This window comes from Pezoporus flaviventris, unplaced genomic scaffold, assembly GCF_033815535.1.
Source record: "Pezoporus flaviventris isolate CSIRO_AGI_PZ_B2104156 unplaced genomic scaffold, CSIRO_AGI_Pfla_v1 ptg000009l, whole genome shotgun sequence".
In the NCBI taxonomy this organism is placed as follows: domain Eukaryota; kingdom Metazoa; phylum Chordata; class Aves; order Psittaciformes; family Psittacidae; genus Pezoporus; species Pezoporus flaviventris.
Window position 1 is genome coordinate 4,795,336 of NW_026892557.1, and position 17,597 is coordinate 4,812,932.

At 49.0% G+C, this 17,597-nt stretch overlaps 1 protein-coding gene across 8 annotated transcripts in view; it reads right to left on the reverse strand.

Moving 5' to 3' along the window:
* The window catches only part of PRDM16 (PR/SET domain 16), a 273,952-nt gene that overhangs the window by 10,708 nt on the left and 245,647 nt on the right, over positions 1–17,597 (reverse strand). For 6 of the 8 annotated variants that reach the window (XM_061450426.1, XM_061450425.1, XM_061450428.1 and 3 more), the window contains 6 exons: positions 15,619–15,766; positions 15,008–15,161; positions 10,525–11,926; positions 6,815–6,902; positions 2,865–3,034; positions 946–1,023 (listed from right to left, as the gene is read on the reverse strand). In XM_061450426.1, coding sequence (XP_061306410.1) covers positions 946–1,023; positions 2,865–3,034; positions 6,815–6,902; positions 10,525–11,926; positions 15,008–15,161; positions 15,619–15,766 — 2,040 coding nt within the window. The remainder of the gene's footprint in view (positions 1–945; positions 1,024–2,864; positions 3,035–6,814; positions 6,903–10,524; positions 11,927–15,007; positions 15,162–15,618; positions 15,767–17,597) is intronic. The other 2 variants (XM_061450424.1, XM_061450421.1) reach the window with 1 other exon arrangement.

The following is a 17,597-nucleotide window of genomic DNA, read 5'->3' on the forward strand; positions in this document are numbered from 1 at the left end:
TTGGTTTTGCTCACGTATGCAGCTATTAAAGAGTATTTTTTGACAAAGTTTTTTGACAGTGACTGCAAACCACGAGGAGGAATACGGGGGGGTGGAAATTCCCACTTGGTCTTGCAGGAGAAATATTTTCCCTCATACACCTGCACATACACACACGTACTTACATGTATTTCTAGTGAGCTTTATTCCCATTTCCCAGGCTCACCGGCCCAGAAGTCCCGTTAAGAGCAGCACCCCTGGTGTGTGCCCAGGCGGGTCCTGCCTGCATGCAGGGTGCTGCCCTGGGAAGGAGGTGCCTGGTTTCACAATGTGCCCTTTTACACACAGTGCAGAGTGAACTGCAAAACCCAGCCTGCCCTGTCCACAACCAGCAGAGAAGAGCTCAGCCTCCTGCCCTCCACACCCACCAAAGAGGGGACACAACACGTGGATTCCCCTCCTCTCATCACTCTGTTTATGTGATTTAAGGCAGGATGCTCCCTAACTGAGGTTTTAAAGTGGACACACTACAGGGCTTTTCTTTTGGGGTTTTGATCCACTACTCCAGGCACCTCTAAATATGCATTAGGAAAAGAAAAAAGAAACCTAGCCAGACCCAGCAGTTAGCTTACTGGCAAGCCCTTCAAAACAGCCCGATTTTCAGAGACATTCAGCACCTTCAGCTGTCCTTGAGATGAATGGTTAACGTGAGTGTCGAACAACACTGCAAATCAGACCACTCATTTGCCAGCATACATCTAAATATAAGTTAAGTGTCTATCTTCAAGCTGCCAAACCTGATTATTTTTGGCTGGTACACATACTATACAATCCTATGAATCATTATATGTAATGCTACAGGACCGTGGAATTATGTTGGCAGAGCTTTACAGAAAGGAATAAAAACAGCGTGGTGGTGAACGAGGAGTGTGTTGGGAAAGGGGCTTTGTCTGGGGGCAGCCTCACCTGTAGGGCTGCTCTCCAGTGTGCGTCCGCAGATGCCTGGTCAGATTGGCCGAGCGTGGGAAGATCTTCCCGCAGTACCTGGAGGGGGAAAGCCAAAGCACCATCAGTGCACGGTGTCCTGCGCACCACATCACTGCCACCACCCATCACCAGCCACCACCGGCTCCTCGCGCGCCATCAGGAAACCCCTTTACGCAGGAATAACTCCAGGAACCCATGTTCCGAGGGAGGAAGACCTGGAGGTCAAAACTACCCGAGCGATGCCCGCTCCAGAGCAATGGGATTCACAGTGTGTGTGACCCATCTCCAGAGGGACAGAGCAACAGGACATAGGGGAAGGGCAGGAAAAAGCAAAGCCCTACCCGAACACCCAGCACGGCCCCAAACGCTGCCTGACTTCGCAGCTTACCTTGGAGACCTGGGCATGCACATAGGAACACAGTAATCGTAGTGACCCATCCCCAGTGCATTTGCCCAGCTTCCATTGAACTGGAGATCCTCCTGAGCCTAAGGCTGCATACTTGTGGTTGGGACCCTTTGGCTGAGTTTCTCCCACCTATTTTTCTAAAAGCTTTCTGAATGCACATAGGCTTTGGACATCCACCACCTCCTACAGCAGCGAGGTCCGAGCTGAACCGTGTGTTGTGTGAAAGAACCTCCTGTTTGGTTTAACCTGTCACTCAGTAACTGCATTTGATGATACCTCATTCCCGCATTAAGATAAAGAGTAATTAATCACTACCTAGTCATACTGCACTGGAGACTTTTATAGATCTCCTCTATTGCCCTGTTTAGCTGCTCATCATACTGAATGGGCTTGATCATCCTTCCTGGAATTCACAGGATTTCCTTGCAGATAAATGCTGCAGCACTGTGTTACTGTTGTCAGAAGATACTGCTGTGAGTCTGACAGCCTGCTTGGAATAAGGAAATGCAGCAATAGGAAATGAAATCAGAGAAGGAACGGTGTTCCCCAATAAATCTGATTCACAGTAAAAGGAAGGGAGGTATAAATAAAAGTATTCACTGGGAAATAAAATACTAAGGATGAAGGGTTACATTCAGTGACCATGAAACCTGATGCTTACTGCTGCAGAAGGAACATAAGACATTCAGTACCTTCAGATGGCCTGAACATGAGCAGTTACTGTGAGTGTCCCTCAACAATGAAAATCCAAATGTGGACTTGTGAGTGCATAACTAAACATAAGTTTAGTTCCTCTTTTAGGTAGAAACCTCAATATTCAGCTGACATCTGAGCCCACAGCTGTTGTGGCAAACGAAACTAAGAGCTACATCAAACAAAACACATACCCCCTTACTGCACCCAGGGCAAATGCAGTGGGAGCCACCACAAGAACCCCCAGTAGCTGCAGGTAAAACTGCATAAGCAGAGAGAGGTTTTTATTCCCTAGTGATCTGCTCTCATACAAGCTTTTAGAGCTGCAATGAGTACCTAAGTACTTCTGTAGATACTACTGTGCTCGAAAAAGCTGTTTACTGTATGCCATTTGTAAAATACCAATGTTTTGCCTAGCTGAGACTGGACATCGCTGTGATTGCACTTGCACTGGAAACCATGGCATCTGTTACAAGAAACTCGGCTCGGAGGATCCTGTTTGCTTGAGAATCTCCAGATCTGCTCTCAAGGTTATTAAAAATTACAAAGCAAACAGAAGATGCTGATTTTCTACCAGACAAAACAAGCTATTTCAGAGGGAGTTAGTCATCAGAATGCTCTGTTCTAATTCTGCTGCTTCTGTTTTTCCTCCCACCCCTGCCAAGACAGCAGAGATGTCCACGTGGGGTTGCTCCGCTGCACGCTGCTGTCTGATGCTCCAGCTGGGTGATGTTCTCCCAGGGATGCTGTAAGGTGCTGCAGGCACGGCCTCTCCTCTTCAGGGTGCCCAGGCCCTTACCTGCAGGTGTAACGCTCCTTGCCCTTGCGCAGGATGGGATCCGATAACGTGGGAGGCGGAGATCGGAAGTTGAAGGGGTGATGTGGAAGGGGCTGCAGGGAGGTGCCAGTGTCTGCCTTCATGGCTGCAAAACTCTCCAGTTTCTCTGTCATTGTTTCTATGGCTGACATCTGCAAGGACAAGGCAAGGCCTCACGTCATAAGGATCCACAGGAAAACAATGTAAGTGCATAAAACGTCTTTCAGCACCAGTGTGCTGGTCAAAGCCTGCTGCTGCTTTTGCTGGGCTCAGAAGGAAGCAGCAGTGAGCTGCAGACAGGCAGGTGAGCAGGCAACGGTGGGGCAGAGAGGACAGGGAAGTTCTGGGCAGGAGGCAGAAGAATCCTGGCCAAGCAGAGCGGGAGGGGGCACAGGGGAATGCGTGACCAGGGAGCTGGGACAGGGGAGAGGCTGAGGCTGGAGGGGTGAAGAGGAGGAGTTAAGATCAGACTCAGGATGGAGCAGGTCCACAGAGAGTTTCCCTAGCAAAGGGGCCAGCATCTTAAGTACATGTAGGAAAGGTTCAGAAGCCAGCAAAGGCGACGGAAGGGTGCGGGGGAGATGGCCGAGCTTCCTGGAGTGCAATTCCAGCCAAAATACTCTACGTGAGCTGGGGCTGGATGAGTTATGGTTTGGAGGAGCACAACCTACACATCAATGTCCGGATGGGAGGTGCAGGCACGCAGGCCTAGAGACTCGTGCCATCCCTGGCAGTGTTCAAGGCCAGGTTGGACAGGGCTTGGAGCAAGCTGCTCCATGGAAGGTGTCCCTGCCCACAGCAGGGGGTTGGAGCTGGAGGAGCTTTAAGGCCCTCCCATCAACTCAAACCACTCTATGATTCTATGACTCGGCAACAGCCATGTTCTCACATAAACACTGGATGAAATACCGCTGCAAAAAGAGGGAGAAAGGGAAAACCATGGAGAGAGAGGAGAAGGGGAAAGCAAAGAAGGAAAGAAAAAAGTTGGGTGTGCAAAAAAAAAAAGAAAAAGCAGAGGACATGCACAAACCTCCTGCCTAAGGAAACTCACTTGTGCTTTCCTGAGAGCAAAACAGGAAATCCAAATCTAAGAGAGAAATGCAACTCGGAGAACTCTGCCGCCATCTCCACCGCTCACTTTTATGCACTCTGGAGAGCACTTCCAAGACACCAAGCAGAAAACAGGGTTCAAGCAAACAAGGCAGCAATAAAGCTGCCTCCTCCCTGCCCATGACATCAGCGGGACAGCCGGGAGCCCGAGCGAAGTCAGCCCGAGCGCGGAGCGAGCGGAAGGCAGTAGGAAGCCATAGATCAAAACTAGATGCTCTATTGTACAGGAAGGGCTGACCTTTTGCACGTTTACACTTTATTAAACTGGGCTCAGGGGGGGCAGGGAAAAGAGCCAAGATATTGTTTAAAATGTACGACCATAAAGAAAAAGTTGTCTTAATCACCCAAGCCTACATTGTGGAAGGCTGACAACCATTCATAAGCTGTAAAAAAGAGGAGTAGTAAAACCCATTTCCTGATAATAGATCCACGGCCCCTTAGTTGGAGGCTCCCAGCCCATGATAAATAGTAAGTAATACTTAGCGCCAGCCACTTGAAAAGGTTCCTTGATCATTTACAGCAAAAGCTCTGCCCCAGCTGCCAGTCATGTAACAAAACCATCACGTTAAAATGCTATCCGGATCTTTCAGAGCTGTGCCACTCAGCCCTTTGCCGGAGTACCTGGAGCTATCTTTTGTTGTGCCCTGTTCTTTAGGCACTTAGTCAGAGATGTTTGCTGGCTTGATAGCCGTAGGCTTGTTTTAAAATGCTAAGCCCCGGCCGTAGCCTCTCCAGTGGCAAAGGCACTTTGCTATTTAGGGAACAACTGCCTGGTTATAATGAAAAAGAAGGGGAGAAGAAAAGAAAACTTAACAGGTGAGAAAAGGTCTTTCCATTAAGTTCTCACAAAGTTCCACCGTTTCTTTACATTGTCCAGGGGTTCATTTAAAAGAGACAATGCGAGAAGAACTCCCATCAGAGCAGAGGAGCCACTGTCAATGACTGGCTAAGAAAGAAAAGTGGCCTGAAATTCGTTTTGGGAGAGAAAGCATCTTCTGAATGCTGAATGCTCAGCCTTTATTACATCTTTTGGCATGACCACATCCCACCCAGGGCCCTCCATGAGAGCTGGGGAATTATTCACAGAAGAAAAGGCCGAGACCAGACTTGTGTTCAGAGAAATGCACGTAGAGGGTGCCCCTAACTGACCCCGTACGTGAACACTGCTCTTAATGAAGACAGGAGCAGGATTCCCTGAAAATATGACTTCTAAAGGCAAAGATCCAGGATAATATTGGATGGGGATCCCATAAATCCTCCCTCCCCCCTGCCACGTTCTTGAACAAACCATATTAGAAATACCCGATTGACTACACAGCATGGGAACAGCAGCTCCCTAGATCAGTGATCTTTACACAGCCACCCACTTTATGAAAGCTGAGTTATCAGGAAGCTTTGGGCTTGAGTGATTGTAAATTTTAGGCTATTCTGTGTGATAAGCTATTAGAGATAACCAGACCTTCCACATCTTTTCACTGCCATGGGAAGAGGACGTGGTCAGGATCTCAGGAACAATGTTAATCACCTTCCACCCAATGCTTGCTCCTACTCAGGGCCCATACGCTTCTCATCGTCTTGTTGGGTTGCTTTGCCACACCAGCTCCTCCCTGCTATCAGATTCTTTACAGGCAGATATCCCCACTATTCTAACTCACACAAACACAGGATGTTCCTGGCCAGCCTGTCACCATTATCCAGCCTCTACGAAGGAAAAATCGGGGGAAGTTATTAACCAAACTCTGAGGCTGATGCGAAACAATGAGGGAACTAAGTTTAGCTGTGAAAGCAACCAGGACCCAGCTTTCACAAACCTGCACGTTATTTATCTAAGGTGGGAAACAGTATCAGAGGAGAACAATGCATGTGAATAGAAAGGAGAGCACAATAACGACGACAGAGCCCAGCTCCCTGCGTGTTTGTGGCAGGAGAGATGGAGGATCGCTGGTAACCATCACACTGGGGACAATGTAGGGCAGCATGTAGCAGGGCTTGCTCCATTACCATTATGGAGCAGGGAATCCTAAGGATAAAGAGCAGCATCCCTTCTTGAAGAGTTTAGCTATGGCTCATAAGATAAGGGGGGTTGTAAAGCGGGGTGATTCTCATGAACGGCCTTGGTTGCACTGGCCTTGGTTGTGCCATTCAAACACTGTGGGTAAAGGCCTGGTGGGGTGATGGGGTGGCATTCCTGGCCCACTGTCCAATGGGAAAGCTGTCCAGCAGTGTTTCCCATCACTCAGCAGTGACTCAGACCCAAAGGAGATGCAGAGGGAACAAATATCCATGAGCTCTCAGAGAACAGAGACTAGAGCAGCTGTGCAGGAAGGAGAGAACATGAGGTCTCCATTGAGTGACCCATCCATCACCTTTAGGAGCAGGCAGGACCGAGCCCCAATTCTATGTTACCCTGCAATTTTACTCCTTCTTGATGGTGTAAGGGAACTGCAGACAGGTGTAAAATGCTACTGCCTGGTGCTGAACAGTCCTTCTCCACTCTGCACTACTGCAAATGACTGCACCAGGTGTTCCCAATGGGAAAATTACATAGGCATTGTGGCATGTGAAAGGGGAGTCTGGCAGACTATACGAGCTGTCCAGACCTCATCCCTGTTCTTCTGTTAATGCAAAAGAAGCAGCAAGGCACAGCTACCATCCTCCTCAAAGCAGGCAGGAAATTAAAAGTATCTGAAAGTAAAACAGGAGGAGCTTCCAGCTGGGCCTTTGGATGAGGAAGAGCCTGATCCAATGACCTGTTTGCACCAGCTCCATCTCTAATTCCTTAGCTTTCAACCAGCACCACATTGTAACGTTACTGCTTTTACCTGGGGGTGAAAAAGCAGCGGGGAGGGTCGCAGGTACTTCTCCTTTAGGGCACCCACAGGGTCTGTCACCTTCCGCTTCTCCACCCTGCTGGACAACAACACAGAGGGTTACATACCTCACAGGCAGCAAAGAACCACCCAAACCACTTGCAGAGGTGTTTAAAGGACATACACGAGGCTGATCTCCTACTGACACAAATGTCTTTCTTCTCCTTCTTACTGGATAGCACAAATTACGACCCACAGGTTACCTCACAAAAAGCACTGGAAACGACACGAGAATGGATGCCCTCCTTTGGGCAGTGTTTGCTTAGCTGTCAGAGTGACAACCAAGAAAATATTGTGCTCCTTCTATGTGAGGACTAATGCCTCTGCTGCAGTGGTTTATAAGCCTCTACTCTTATGGAATGTCATGTAAAAACCCTACATTTACAGCAAAACCAGCACTTGAGTGGGAGAAGCTCTGGAGTCCACAGCAGCAGCCCCTGCCTGGTCTTTGAGAATCGGTCTTCATCTTAAGAGTTAACACGGGGCCAAGCTTCACAGCCCCAAGTGTGCTGAAATCATCAGGTGTTTCACATCCATTTCCTCCCTTGCAGCTGAGGTATCATTTGCAGTGAGTTCCTCTGAGCAGACGTGGACAACCATTTAGGGAGGCAGGAAGCGGCGGGAGATTTCTGAAGCCACTTGAGAACATGAGTTCTCCTGATGGCTCCATGTGCAAAACATTCCATGCTTAAGCACCTTACTACGGCGAAATGCTCCTAAAGGGAGCTCCTCATTTTGGCTTTGCTTTCATAAACTATCCTGCTGTGGGGAACCTGGGCTGTGGAATCACCAAAAAGAGAAACTGGAATCTCCTCCGTGGGAACAAAGTGTTATGAAAGTAACTCCACCAAATGCAGCTGCACCTTTAAATCACCAGAGCAGAGTCCACCTCAGCTCAACCAGCAGAAATCCAATAGGAAGAGTAATTTTAACTATGTTAGTCTGGCATAAATGAGAGCAAATTATTTTGCTGCATTTCAGCTGATTGGTGTGTAGATCAAATTACCAAAGAGTTTAAAAGAAGAGTCCTGCAGAGTGCTACTTAGTGAACTGTATTTAATCTGCATTTAATTTTCCCTGGGTAGAAGGCAAGAGAAGAGCTGGATCTGAAACGCAGTCACAACTACTGTGCTTTGGGGGGTACGTGCTTTTACCAGAGTGAGTTCAAGCATCTCCAAAGCAAAGTTTCTCCCTGACGCAAGGTGAAAGAGCAAATGTCCCGAGCAGAGATTTACCCTCTGGAACCAGCTCGATTCCCAGGGGATGCCCCAGCCCAGGGTGGACCATAAACCTCCAACCTTAGTGAATGACAGCGTCTCAGGCAGCTTTCCCATCTCCTGGTGCCGGGCAAGGAGCACACAGCCCACGCAGAGCCTTCCCCATCAGAGCAGAATTCCACAGCCACTGAAGGATTAAGCTGATCTTTTCAGCCCAGTGCCTGAGAACATCACCTTAACGAGGCCGAGCTAAAAACTGCACAGATTTCAGGCTGTCTGGCTGCATTAAATTATATCACCAGGAGAAAATGTCAAGGATTTAAGTGGCCTTTGGGAGAAAAACGAAGGAGCCAAATGATGTGAGAGAGTCTGATAAAGAGAAGTTTAGAAACAAAATATTTCCATATTTTTCAAGCTGGGACTTGGAAGCTCTGCTGTTTAGCTCATGACATCAGGAGTCTGATTCACAAGCAACTCCACTGCCGACTTTCTATTTTAATGTATTACTAAAACTATATGCATCCCGTGGAATGCACCAAACGATGCCCCCATCCTTCACTTCCATCTGTCTTCTGGACCTTTACGGTTTTCCCGAGGCTGCTATTTTAATTGGCAACGGCTTTTCCAACCCGTGTTATTTTAACGTTCCTACTGAGAATGCCCAGAGGTGGCAGGGCCCTGCAGTAACGCGAAGCTTTTGCCTTTCCATCCCATTTATTTTGCTCCCCAAAGCACAAAAATAAACGCGGGGCTGTTTACATCATCCCCGATGTCTCCAGGAGGAGATGACCGCGGTGGTCCGGGACAGAATGCGCGACATGTCCCGGGCTGTGATGCAGCGTTTCCATCACAGATGGCAAACGTGTGAGCGAGCAACACGGCATCAACCCTGCGAGTCTGGCACAGCGAGAGACGCGTTCCTAATAGCAAGCAACGAGGGCTCCCTAATCCTCATCCCAGCTGACAGTTCCTTGGCCTGCCTAGACACTGACATCATTTTTTCCCACAGTTATCAGCCGTTCAATGCAGTGTGGTGGTGACATAGGTGCTGGTCTCCTGCTCCAGCCCGGGGAAGGCCACAGCACCCGCTGCTGTTCGTGGTCCTTTGTCAAGTGAACCACCCCATCGTGCTGTGGTGACTGTGAGGCTTTCCAGCAGCTCCTGTGTGCATCCATGACCCTTCCATAGCTGGGTTTCTGCAAGGCACCCCTGCAACACTCGTATTTAGCCCGAGTAACCAAGAACTAACCATCCCCTTCCAGGAACTGCCTGTGCAGTTACAGACACCGAATCCAGGAGCCCTCCAGGCCAAACCCATGTACCAAAAAGAACGTTACACTGCGTTCCAGCCTAAGGGAAAATTAATTACCATGCTAATGTCCAAATCAAAGTAGGTCAGGGTACCTCTTTTGCTAAAAAGAAGCAAATGGTATTTGCTGCGTGACAAACACAGCTCATCTGTAGCAGAAGGATAACCAAGGTAGTGCCAGGGCCCAGATGGGCAATACACAAACTTGCTGGTACCCTCACTGTAAAGCTTAAACTAATCTAATTTAAACCAATTTTCCTTTAGACACAGGTTTTACAAAAAGCACTGAACCAACAGAAGGCTCAAGTCTTCCCTTTACACCTTCTTCTGAATTCATTCCTTCTGGAAGCTGAACTGGCAGTTGGGTAACTTCATCCCATCTGTTCTGTGCATGACTTCCATGCTCAGCTTATTCTAGGCATGACCTAATGCATGGGGCCTTCCTCAAAACCCAGCAGCTTCAAGTGGAACTCGAAACCCCTTGTTATCTTCTAAGACAGATTGAGTCTGCAAGCAGTGTATATGGGAGGGATGCAGGTAATAACATGCTACCACGTATTTACATAGCACACGTTACCCCAGACCTAAAAACGCTTCAGAAGGCTGGTCCACAGCAGCAATTCCTACGAACTGGAAAACTCTAAGAACAGGAATTAGAGAGAAAAAGGGGGGTGAGGAGGAAGAAAGGTGAAGCAGCTCACAAAGGCCATCAAGTAAGGCAGTGGGAGAGCTGCATTTCCAGGCTCCCAGGGCTCCTGACTCATTCCCAAGCCATGCGAGCCCAGGCTCCGAGGCAGCTGAACTCTGCATTCTTATGGAATCAAACCTCTGGAATCTCTCCAGAAGAAGTGCCATCTTAGCGTTGGCTCGTGGGAGAGTCCTTAAATAGGTCAAGTTCCTTTGTTATCAAAATAAGGATGTGCTCAGTACATATTGATCAGGAGCACTCCTCACCATTATGCAGCCCTTCTGATTCAGAGAATTCAAAGTGCTGTGATAAAGGAGAAGTACAATCAACTGGAGCAGACCTTCACTGCTCCTTCTGACCAATCTAATTCCTGACCTGCCTCAAGTGGTGCTGACAGCTAGAAAACCAGCTCGTTAGAGGAAACGCTTAAGGCAGGGTATGTTAATACCTGTATATGGGGTCCATGAAAAAGGGTGATGGCTTAGCATAATGCAGGGATGGCTGCTGAGGCAGTTGAGACTGGGAAATCTTGGGTAAGACTTCACTTGCCATTAGCTTCCTCTCCCCATAGATGTGGTTTTTCCGTGGCTCTCTGCCTCCGTTCTGACTGGCTCGGATGCGGTTGCCGATGCTCAGATCCAGCGGCTGCTCCTCCCCTGAGGACGGGGCTGGCAGGACCTTCGGTGGCGGCAAGATTGGCTTAATCTCTTTTGGCTTTGTGGTGAGATCGAAGGGTGACTCTGAGCTGGTGCTGCCGACTTTGTGGAGGTCCCTGGGTGACTTTGGTTCTGCCTTGACCAGCAAGTTGTGATTGAGGGTCCGCTCCGTGAAAGGATAGAGGGAATGGGGGAAGTTGGGGAGGAACTGAAAAGGGAACATGGAATGATACGGGAGCGACCCCATCTTTTTCTCCTGCATCCCCATAAAGCCAGGCCCAAAATACTTCTCTGCGATGGAGGCGATAGCTTTAATAGAGTCATTGGCTGCCCCCGTGGTAGGCAGCAAGTGCTCTTCAGGGGGAGGAAAGAAGGAATGCTGAGAATAGAAGAGAGGGATCTCACTCGTGTTGTTGGTGGAACTTGCAGACACAGAGCTGCTGACAAAATCTGGCTTGCTCTCCATCTGTTTGCTCTTATCTTTCGTTTTGTCCCTGTCACTCTCTGCATCACTGTCCAGGTCGGAACCAGTGCCAGTAGTGGTGTCCAGATCTGTGCCTGTGGTTGTGTTGACATCCTCAAAGTCACTGCCGTCGGACATGTCACTGTTCCTGGCTTTTAGCTTCTCCAGGTAGGAGTTTTCCAGGCTGCTTTCACATTTCTCCTCTCCGGAAGCGGCCTGGTTGCTGTTGCTCACTGCGGAGATCAGAGGAAGTGCTGGGTTCCCGAGGGGGCTCGGGAGCTTTGCGTCCGGAGTGTGGTTGAGGGGGCTTTTGAGCAGTTGTGTGGGTGGTAACAAGGGGGGCCTGGGGTACAGAGAGGGTGGGAAAATCCCTGGGAATCCCGGCGTGAGGGCAGGGAATGCTGGGGGGGCAGGTGAGAATGGAAGACCCCCCGGGTGCGGGCGGGATGGAAAATAATCATTAAACCCCAGGCTGGCATGATTGAGGTTGGGAGAGGGCTTGGATTTGTCCATCATGGAAGTGGGTGTGAGGGGCAGGCCAGGGGCAAAAATGCCCCCAGGGCTGTAATGGTTCTTGCCCTCGCAGAAGCGCCGGTGCTTGTTGAGGGAGGAGGTAGTGCTGAACATCTGGCCGCAGTCCTTGCACTTGATCTGGGTGCGACAGTCCGCGTGCATCCGCTTGTGCCGGCACAGGTTGGAGAACTGCGTGTAGGATTTGTGACAGACCTCACCTAAAGCGTCAACAGAAACCAACAACAAAAGCCGTATGAAATTAACAGGACGTGGCGGGAGCTCAGCAGGAGATTCCCCAGCATCCCCCGCCCCTTCCACCCTGCCCCAGAATCTCACATCCTTAAGGACAGAAGAGATAACAGGCAGGTTACACACGGACCAGACCTTGGGAAACCCACCTCCACATTTCTCCTGCTAAGCCATCCCACCATTGAGCTGTTCTGCTTCAGCTCTCCCCAGATAAAATCAGGCTGATGAGGCCATCTGGTCTCTTCAGTTTACAAGGACGTGGGAACGTGTCTCCCTCTCTAAAGGCTTGCCCAGGACTCAGCCTCACTGCGCTGTGATCTTCGCTACAGGTAAAGAGGCAGCCCCACGAAGTCTGGACGAGGATGCAAAAGCAACGCTGCATCCAACGCCCAGCCCTCACCCACCTGAAGGCCCAGACCTACCACCACCATTCCCTCTGCACAAACCACCTTCCCAAAGGATCTCTGCAGAAACAGCTCTACAGAAATCTGAGCGGGGATTTTCAACAGAGGTAATAATGCATTATAATAATATCTATTTCCATGAGCTGGTCGCTTTCCCTGTAGTCCTGGCATGGCAGGAAGCACTGAAGGCTGAAGGGGAATGACTTTGCCACATTTAATCAAACCTACCCTTTCTTTAATGCCATTAAGAGTAAGTAACCACTCCGCAGGGATGTTCTATAAATACTTTGCCAGCCAGGCCTCCGTTCAGTGAGAAGCAGGGTGAGATCTTGTACTCACCGAGTTACTGGGACACCCTGGCAGTGCTAAGTTAAGGCAACATCAGCGTTCTCTTTAATGACCTGTAAATACCAGGCTTTCAAAATGTGAATGTTTATGACCCCTTTCACCTGCAGGCTTGGCTGCTGTGGAAGGACCAGGGCAAAGGAAGAACAAACTCCCACCCAAACTGCTCTCTACATCAAACCACTGTAACTTTTTATTATCTGATCCCTCCTTCAACACAGGAATAAATCGTGCTCCTTCGAGAATTAACATGCTTCCTTCACCAGGGAACTGCTGCTATCACCATGCTGTACATGTGGGAACTGAAACAAAGAGAGGGAGAGTGTATTGCTGGGAGCTGGGCAGGCAAAGGCCCAAATGCCAGTTCTCCCAACACCTCATCCTCCAGTTCCGTGATGAAGTGGTCCTTCCTTCCTCCTTCCTCCCTCCCAGCTATTACTGACAGATACAGGCAAGCACGGCTTTCCCTACATTTTTTTCCTTACATCTTTAGGATCCACATTTAGGATTTCTTTTAAAGATGTTTGCATATTTGCCCTTCCCAGAACAAAATTCCCCCTTTCCAAGTTTAACCACCTCCCTTGCCGCGTGCCAAGGGATGCTAAATGGTGGTTTAGAAGATACACGCAGCCACAGATAATAAGTGGCTGATCTGTTTAAGCAGATTGTATCACAACTGTGAGCACTTGTAACAGTTTGCACTGGCTCAACACTGTGTTTGTGGTGTTTGCGTTATTTTCAGTGTATTTGCAATACTACCAAATAGAAGTTACACTGCTCCCACAGGGCAAAACTCAGTAAGAAGACCAAGGATAACAAATGCAAAGTCTTCCAAGGGAATCGGGTTCCTCTCTTCCATTTTCCACCCCAGGAAGAGTTGCTAAATACATCCAACACTGCACAGAATTCTCTGCAGAAAAGTGCTATAGCTGCGAGAGCTCACATCATCACTGTAAAACAGGGAAAACTGGCACATTTTTTTAAGTCTCCAGTTCTACAATGATTTAGTAATGTCCTCTCATGCTGTCCTGTGTTCTGCAGCTATAAAGTTACAGGTTTGGGGTTCTTTTTAAAGCCAAATATAGTATCAGAAAAACCCAAACAACCCCCTCCAAAAAAAACCCTTTTCATCCACTGAACGGGAAGGAACAACTTCCCAGCGAATCCTGAAGCTGCTAATGGATTCCATACTCACGCATGTGACTCCACCTGGCACATCTGAACTAGGCAGAATCAGTCTCCGGTTGTTTTACACACTGATTTAGACTGACAACTCCCTAATTCTTATGAGGTGAGAGTGAGGAGATTATGAGAAGAAATCATTCATCTCGCTGCGGCAATGCTATGAGATTCAAATTATCTCTTTCATGTGCCCGTCAGCAAGTGAAAGATTGCATCAAAACGAGCAATAAGAGTATTTTTTCTTCCTCCACTGACACCCAGCTGATTATCTCAGAGCACATTAATGAAACGACTCTCCCAGGATACCCTTGCATACTGTTCCCATTATACCAATGGGGAAAAAAGGCAGAAGTGGGTTCAGTGGCTTCCCTACCGAAACATCAAAGCCTGGAATCAAACCCAGATCCCGTTCAGCGCTTGAAGTGTCAGGAAGTGGTCCCTAAAGTTTCCCTGGCTTTGTTGTGACACGATCCACCTTTCTGCACAGTTATCAAAATCCAATAGGTGCTGTGTCAATTAAAAAAATACACAAGCCTGAGAATGACAGCGAAGGAGACGGATGGCTCCCGAGGGAAAATGCCCTATTGGAAACAACCCATGAAAGAGCGCGCTAAGGACACCGTTAATCTGCTATTTATTTGGCTTTCAAGCGTTATCCAGATGAAAGATGCAGTAAATAAGGAAAGAAAAAAACCCCTCTTTTTAAAGAACACCTTGCTGTCCCTGTGACTATTCCACATCCTTTGAGGCACCCCTGCACAACATTTCGATCCAGCTGTGTCAGCTCTGTATTTATGTCACCGACACGAGCATTCAGGAATGATTAAGGCCAAAAAAAAGAGGAGAGAAAGAAAAAGATACAAGAAAATGGCATCGCCAGGACCGCTGCGAGACTCAGCTTTTAACTTGTCAAAAAGTCAGAAACTGCCACCAATGTTTACTGAAAAAACAGGGAAAAAAAGAGAAGGGGGGGGGAAATCACTGCGGAATTTCATCTTGTGCTCTGACCTATAAAATTACCGCGGCTGCTCACAGAGGGACAGCGAGTACTGGGGGGCCCTGCAGGATACGTGCAATTACAGCCCAAGGCAGAGCTCTGTGATGGCCGTGACAACTTACATATGAAAGGTTTGACAGTGCTGTGAATGTGCTTGTGCTGTTTGAGGCCAGAGGAGGTGGCGAAGGTCTTGCCGCAGTCCGGGCAGGCGTGAGCCCGCGCACCCACGTGCTGGGAGCGGATGTGCCGCTGGAGGTTGCTGGGGTCGGTGAATACCTGCAAGAGGAAAGGCTGTGAGAGGAGGGAACCCAAGTGTGGGGAGAGGAGCGTCTGTGTGACAGCCTGGATGCATTTTGGGGCTTGTCACCACGGATCCTGGCATGAGGTGTGCAGGGAATTCACCTCCCGCTGCAAACGGTGAGGAACCTGAGCCGCGCTGAGCTGCCCATGCACCCTCTGACGTGTGCTGGGCTCACCATCTGCCCTGCACAGAGCTCACCCCCATCCCTGCAGACACTCTGGGAAAAGGCCAAGGTGAGCTGCTCATGGCAAGGCTGAGCTCCACATCCCAACAGAGATGCTGGCTGGGCGCACCACTCACCCTGCATCGCCCCACCATGCCAGGCCACCAAACCATGCCCGCGTGTGTCACCTGTCCTCCAGACCCCTTTACCCTGCTCCCAGCACCCTCGCCCAGGCAAAGCTGCCCCCATCACCACGTTCTGCACCGTACCTTAACGCAGTTTTCACATTCAAACCGTTTCCCACTGTCGTGAGACATTTGGTGCCGAATCAGGTTGGATTTCCAGTTGAAAGCCTTGGGACACTGGTCACACTTGTACTCCCTCTCCTCAGTGTGGATTACCATGTGCTGCTCCAGGCTGGGGAACAAAGAGACAGGCTGACCTCAATGGCAGGCATGGACTGGACACACATGGGAGGTGGACACTGCTACAGGCCTACTGCCCCATATCAGGGAGATCTGAACCCAGCATAGATGATGACAGAGAAACCAGTGCAGACCCATGGGGTATGGGGGGGATTCCAGAACCAACCTTTGTGAAAAGGAGCTGAGCAGCGCATGGACCATGAGAGGGGCAGTGACACACAAATAGCCTCTCCTTTGTTTTCTTGGCATTCATTTCACAGATGGAAGCTGCCCTATTCTGCCTCAGAATGTCGCTGTGTTTTATGGTATTTCTTATTAAATACCCGAGTCCATTTACAAGGGGGAAAAGGAAGGTAAAACCAGACCTGACCCTGCAGGTTCCTGGAGGGAAAAATGAGCACTTTGTGACCAAGGTCTCTATGGCATCCCCTCAGGGAAAGACAAGATATTAGCTGTTGCTGCTGAGGCTATCACATTGCCATTCTGGTGGGCACAAAGCCCACAGCTTCCCAGAACACAGCAACTTAACGTTGGAGAGAAACGTGATAAGGTGCAAACACATTTCACTTCTAAATGTCAGACATCTTTGATTACTTAACTCGGCAATTTCAACCTCTGCCAACTGGCAGCTTCTCCCTAACCTGGAGGATGATGGCAAACCAGAGCGGCTGCTGGCACGGGGCCACGGCAGGGATGGCCCTGCAGAGGAGCACAGGGGTGCTCCGATTCCAAAGTACCAACCCCATGGATTGGCCCATGGTACTCTCCGAGCCCCAGACCCAGTGTGACACCCTGCTGGTGATACCAGGGCACACAGAGAGCACCGGGGTCCGCTGTATTGAAGACCAAGTGATGTAAAACATACCGAGCCATCCCACAGCTCCCAGGCCTGCCCTGAGAAACCAAGCAGGAGAATCCACATCCTTCACCCCAGTTTAACAGGAGTTACAAGTGCCCGTCCTTACCGCGAGTTCGGATGGAGGACAAACTGCTGTGAAATCTGCTCCTGCCTGGAATCCCCACAGATCGATATTAAACCGTTCCTATGGAACTTTAAAGCATGGCTGTATTTTTATAGGAACATTAAACTAAGCACTACTGGAAAATCCTGCCACTCTTCATTAAATGAAGGACAACCTCAGAGCAGGTTAGCCATGGAGCCTGAGGGATATGGAAACCCAGGAATTAGCCTTGTCCTGTCCTCAGGAACACACTGTTCTGACTGTCTTTGGATAGCATCTTTGGACTGGCCTCTCCAGTGGGACCTGCCTAAGGTGGAGCAGAATGGGCATGACACCGGTCCTCTGAAATTCCCAGCGTAAAGACCAATTGCATGGACATCATTGTGCCCCGAGGGCATTTTCTGGCACTCAGGGGCAACCATGTAGAAGCTGTCTCCATCACAAGCGGCCTTGGGGGGACTGCAGCTCTACATACAAATCTAAGCAGCCACCAGCCTGCTACTCCCTTGAAGGACCGCCTCTTCCTCCAAATGAGGTAGTTAATATTCATGAACATGCCCCTTCTAAACTGCCAATCCACTCATTTTAAAGAAGCAATATTCATTTTGCTAAAGAAATTATGTCCTTAACGCTACAGATTTTTTCACCCATACAAAGAAATCTATACCTTTCATATACATACACAAAAATATGCTCCTGCTAACTGTGATTTATGAGTTTATTTAGAGCAAATATGGACAAACTAATATGCTGTTTAGAGGCAAGTACCTACTGGGATTAGCAAAACATTTATTTATTTAGTCAGCTGCTAAATGCTCAATTTCAGTTCCCCAGTGGCACTCTTGATTTGATCTATATTAA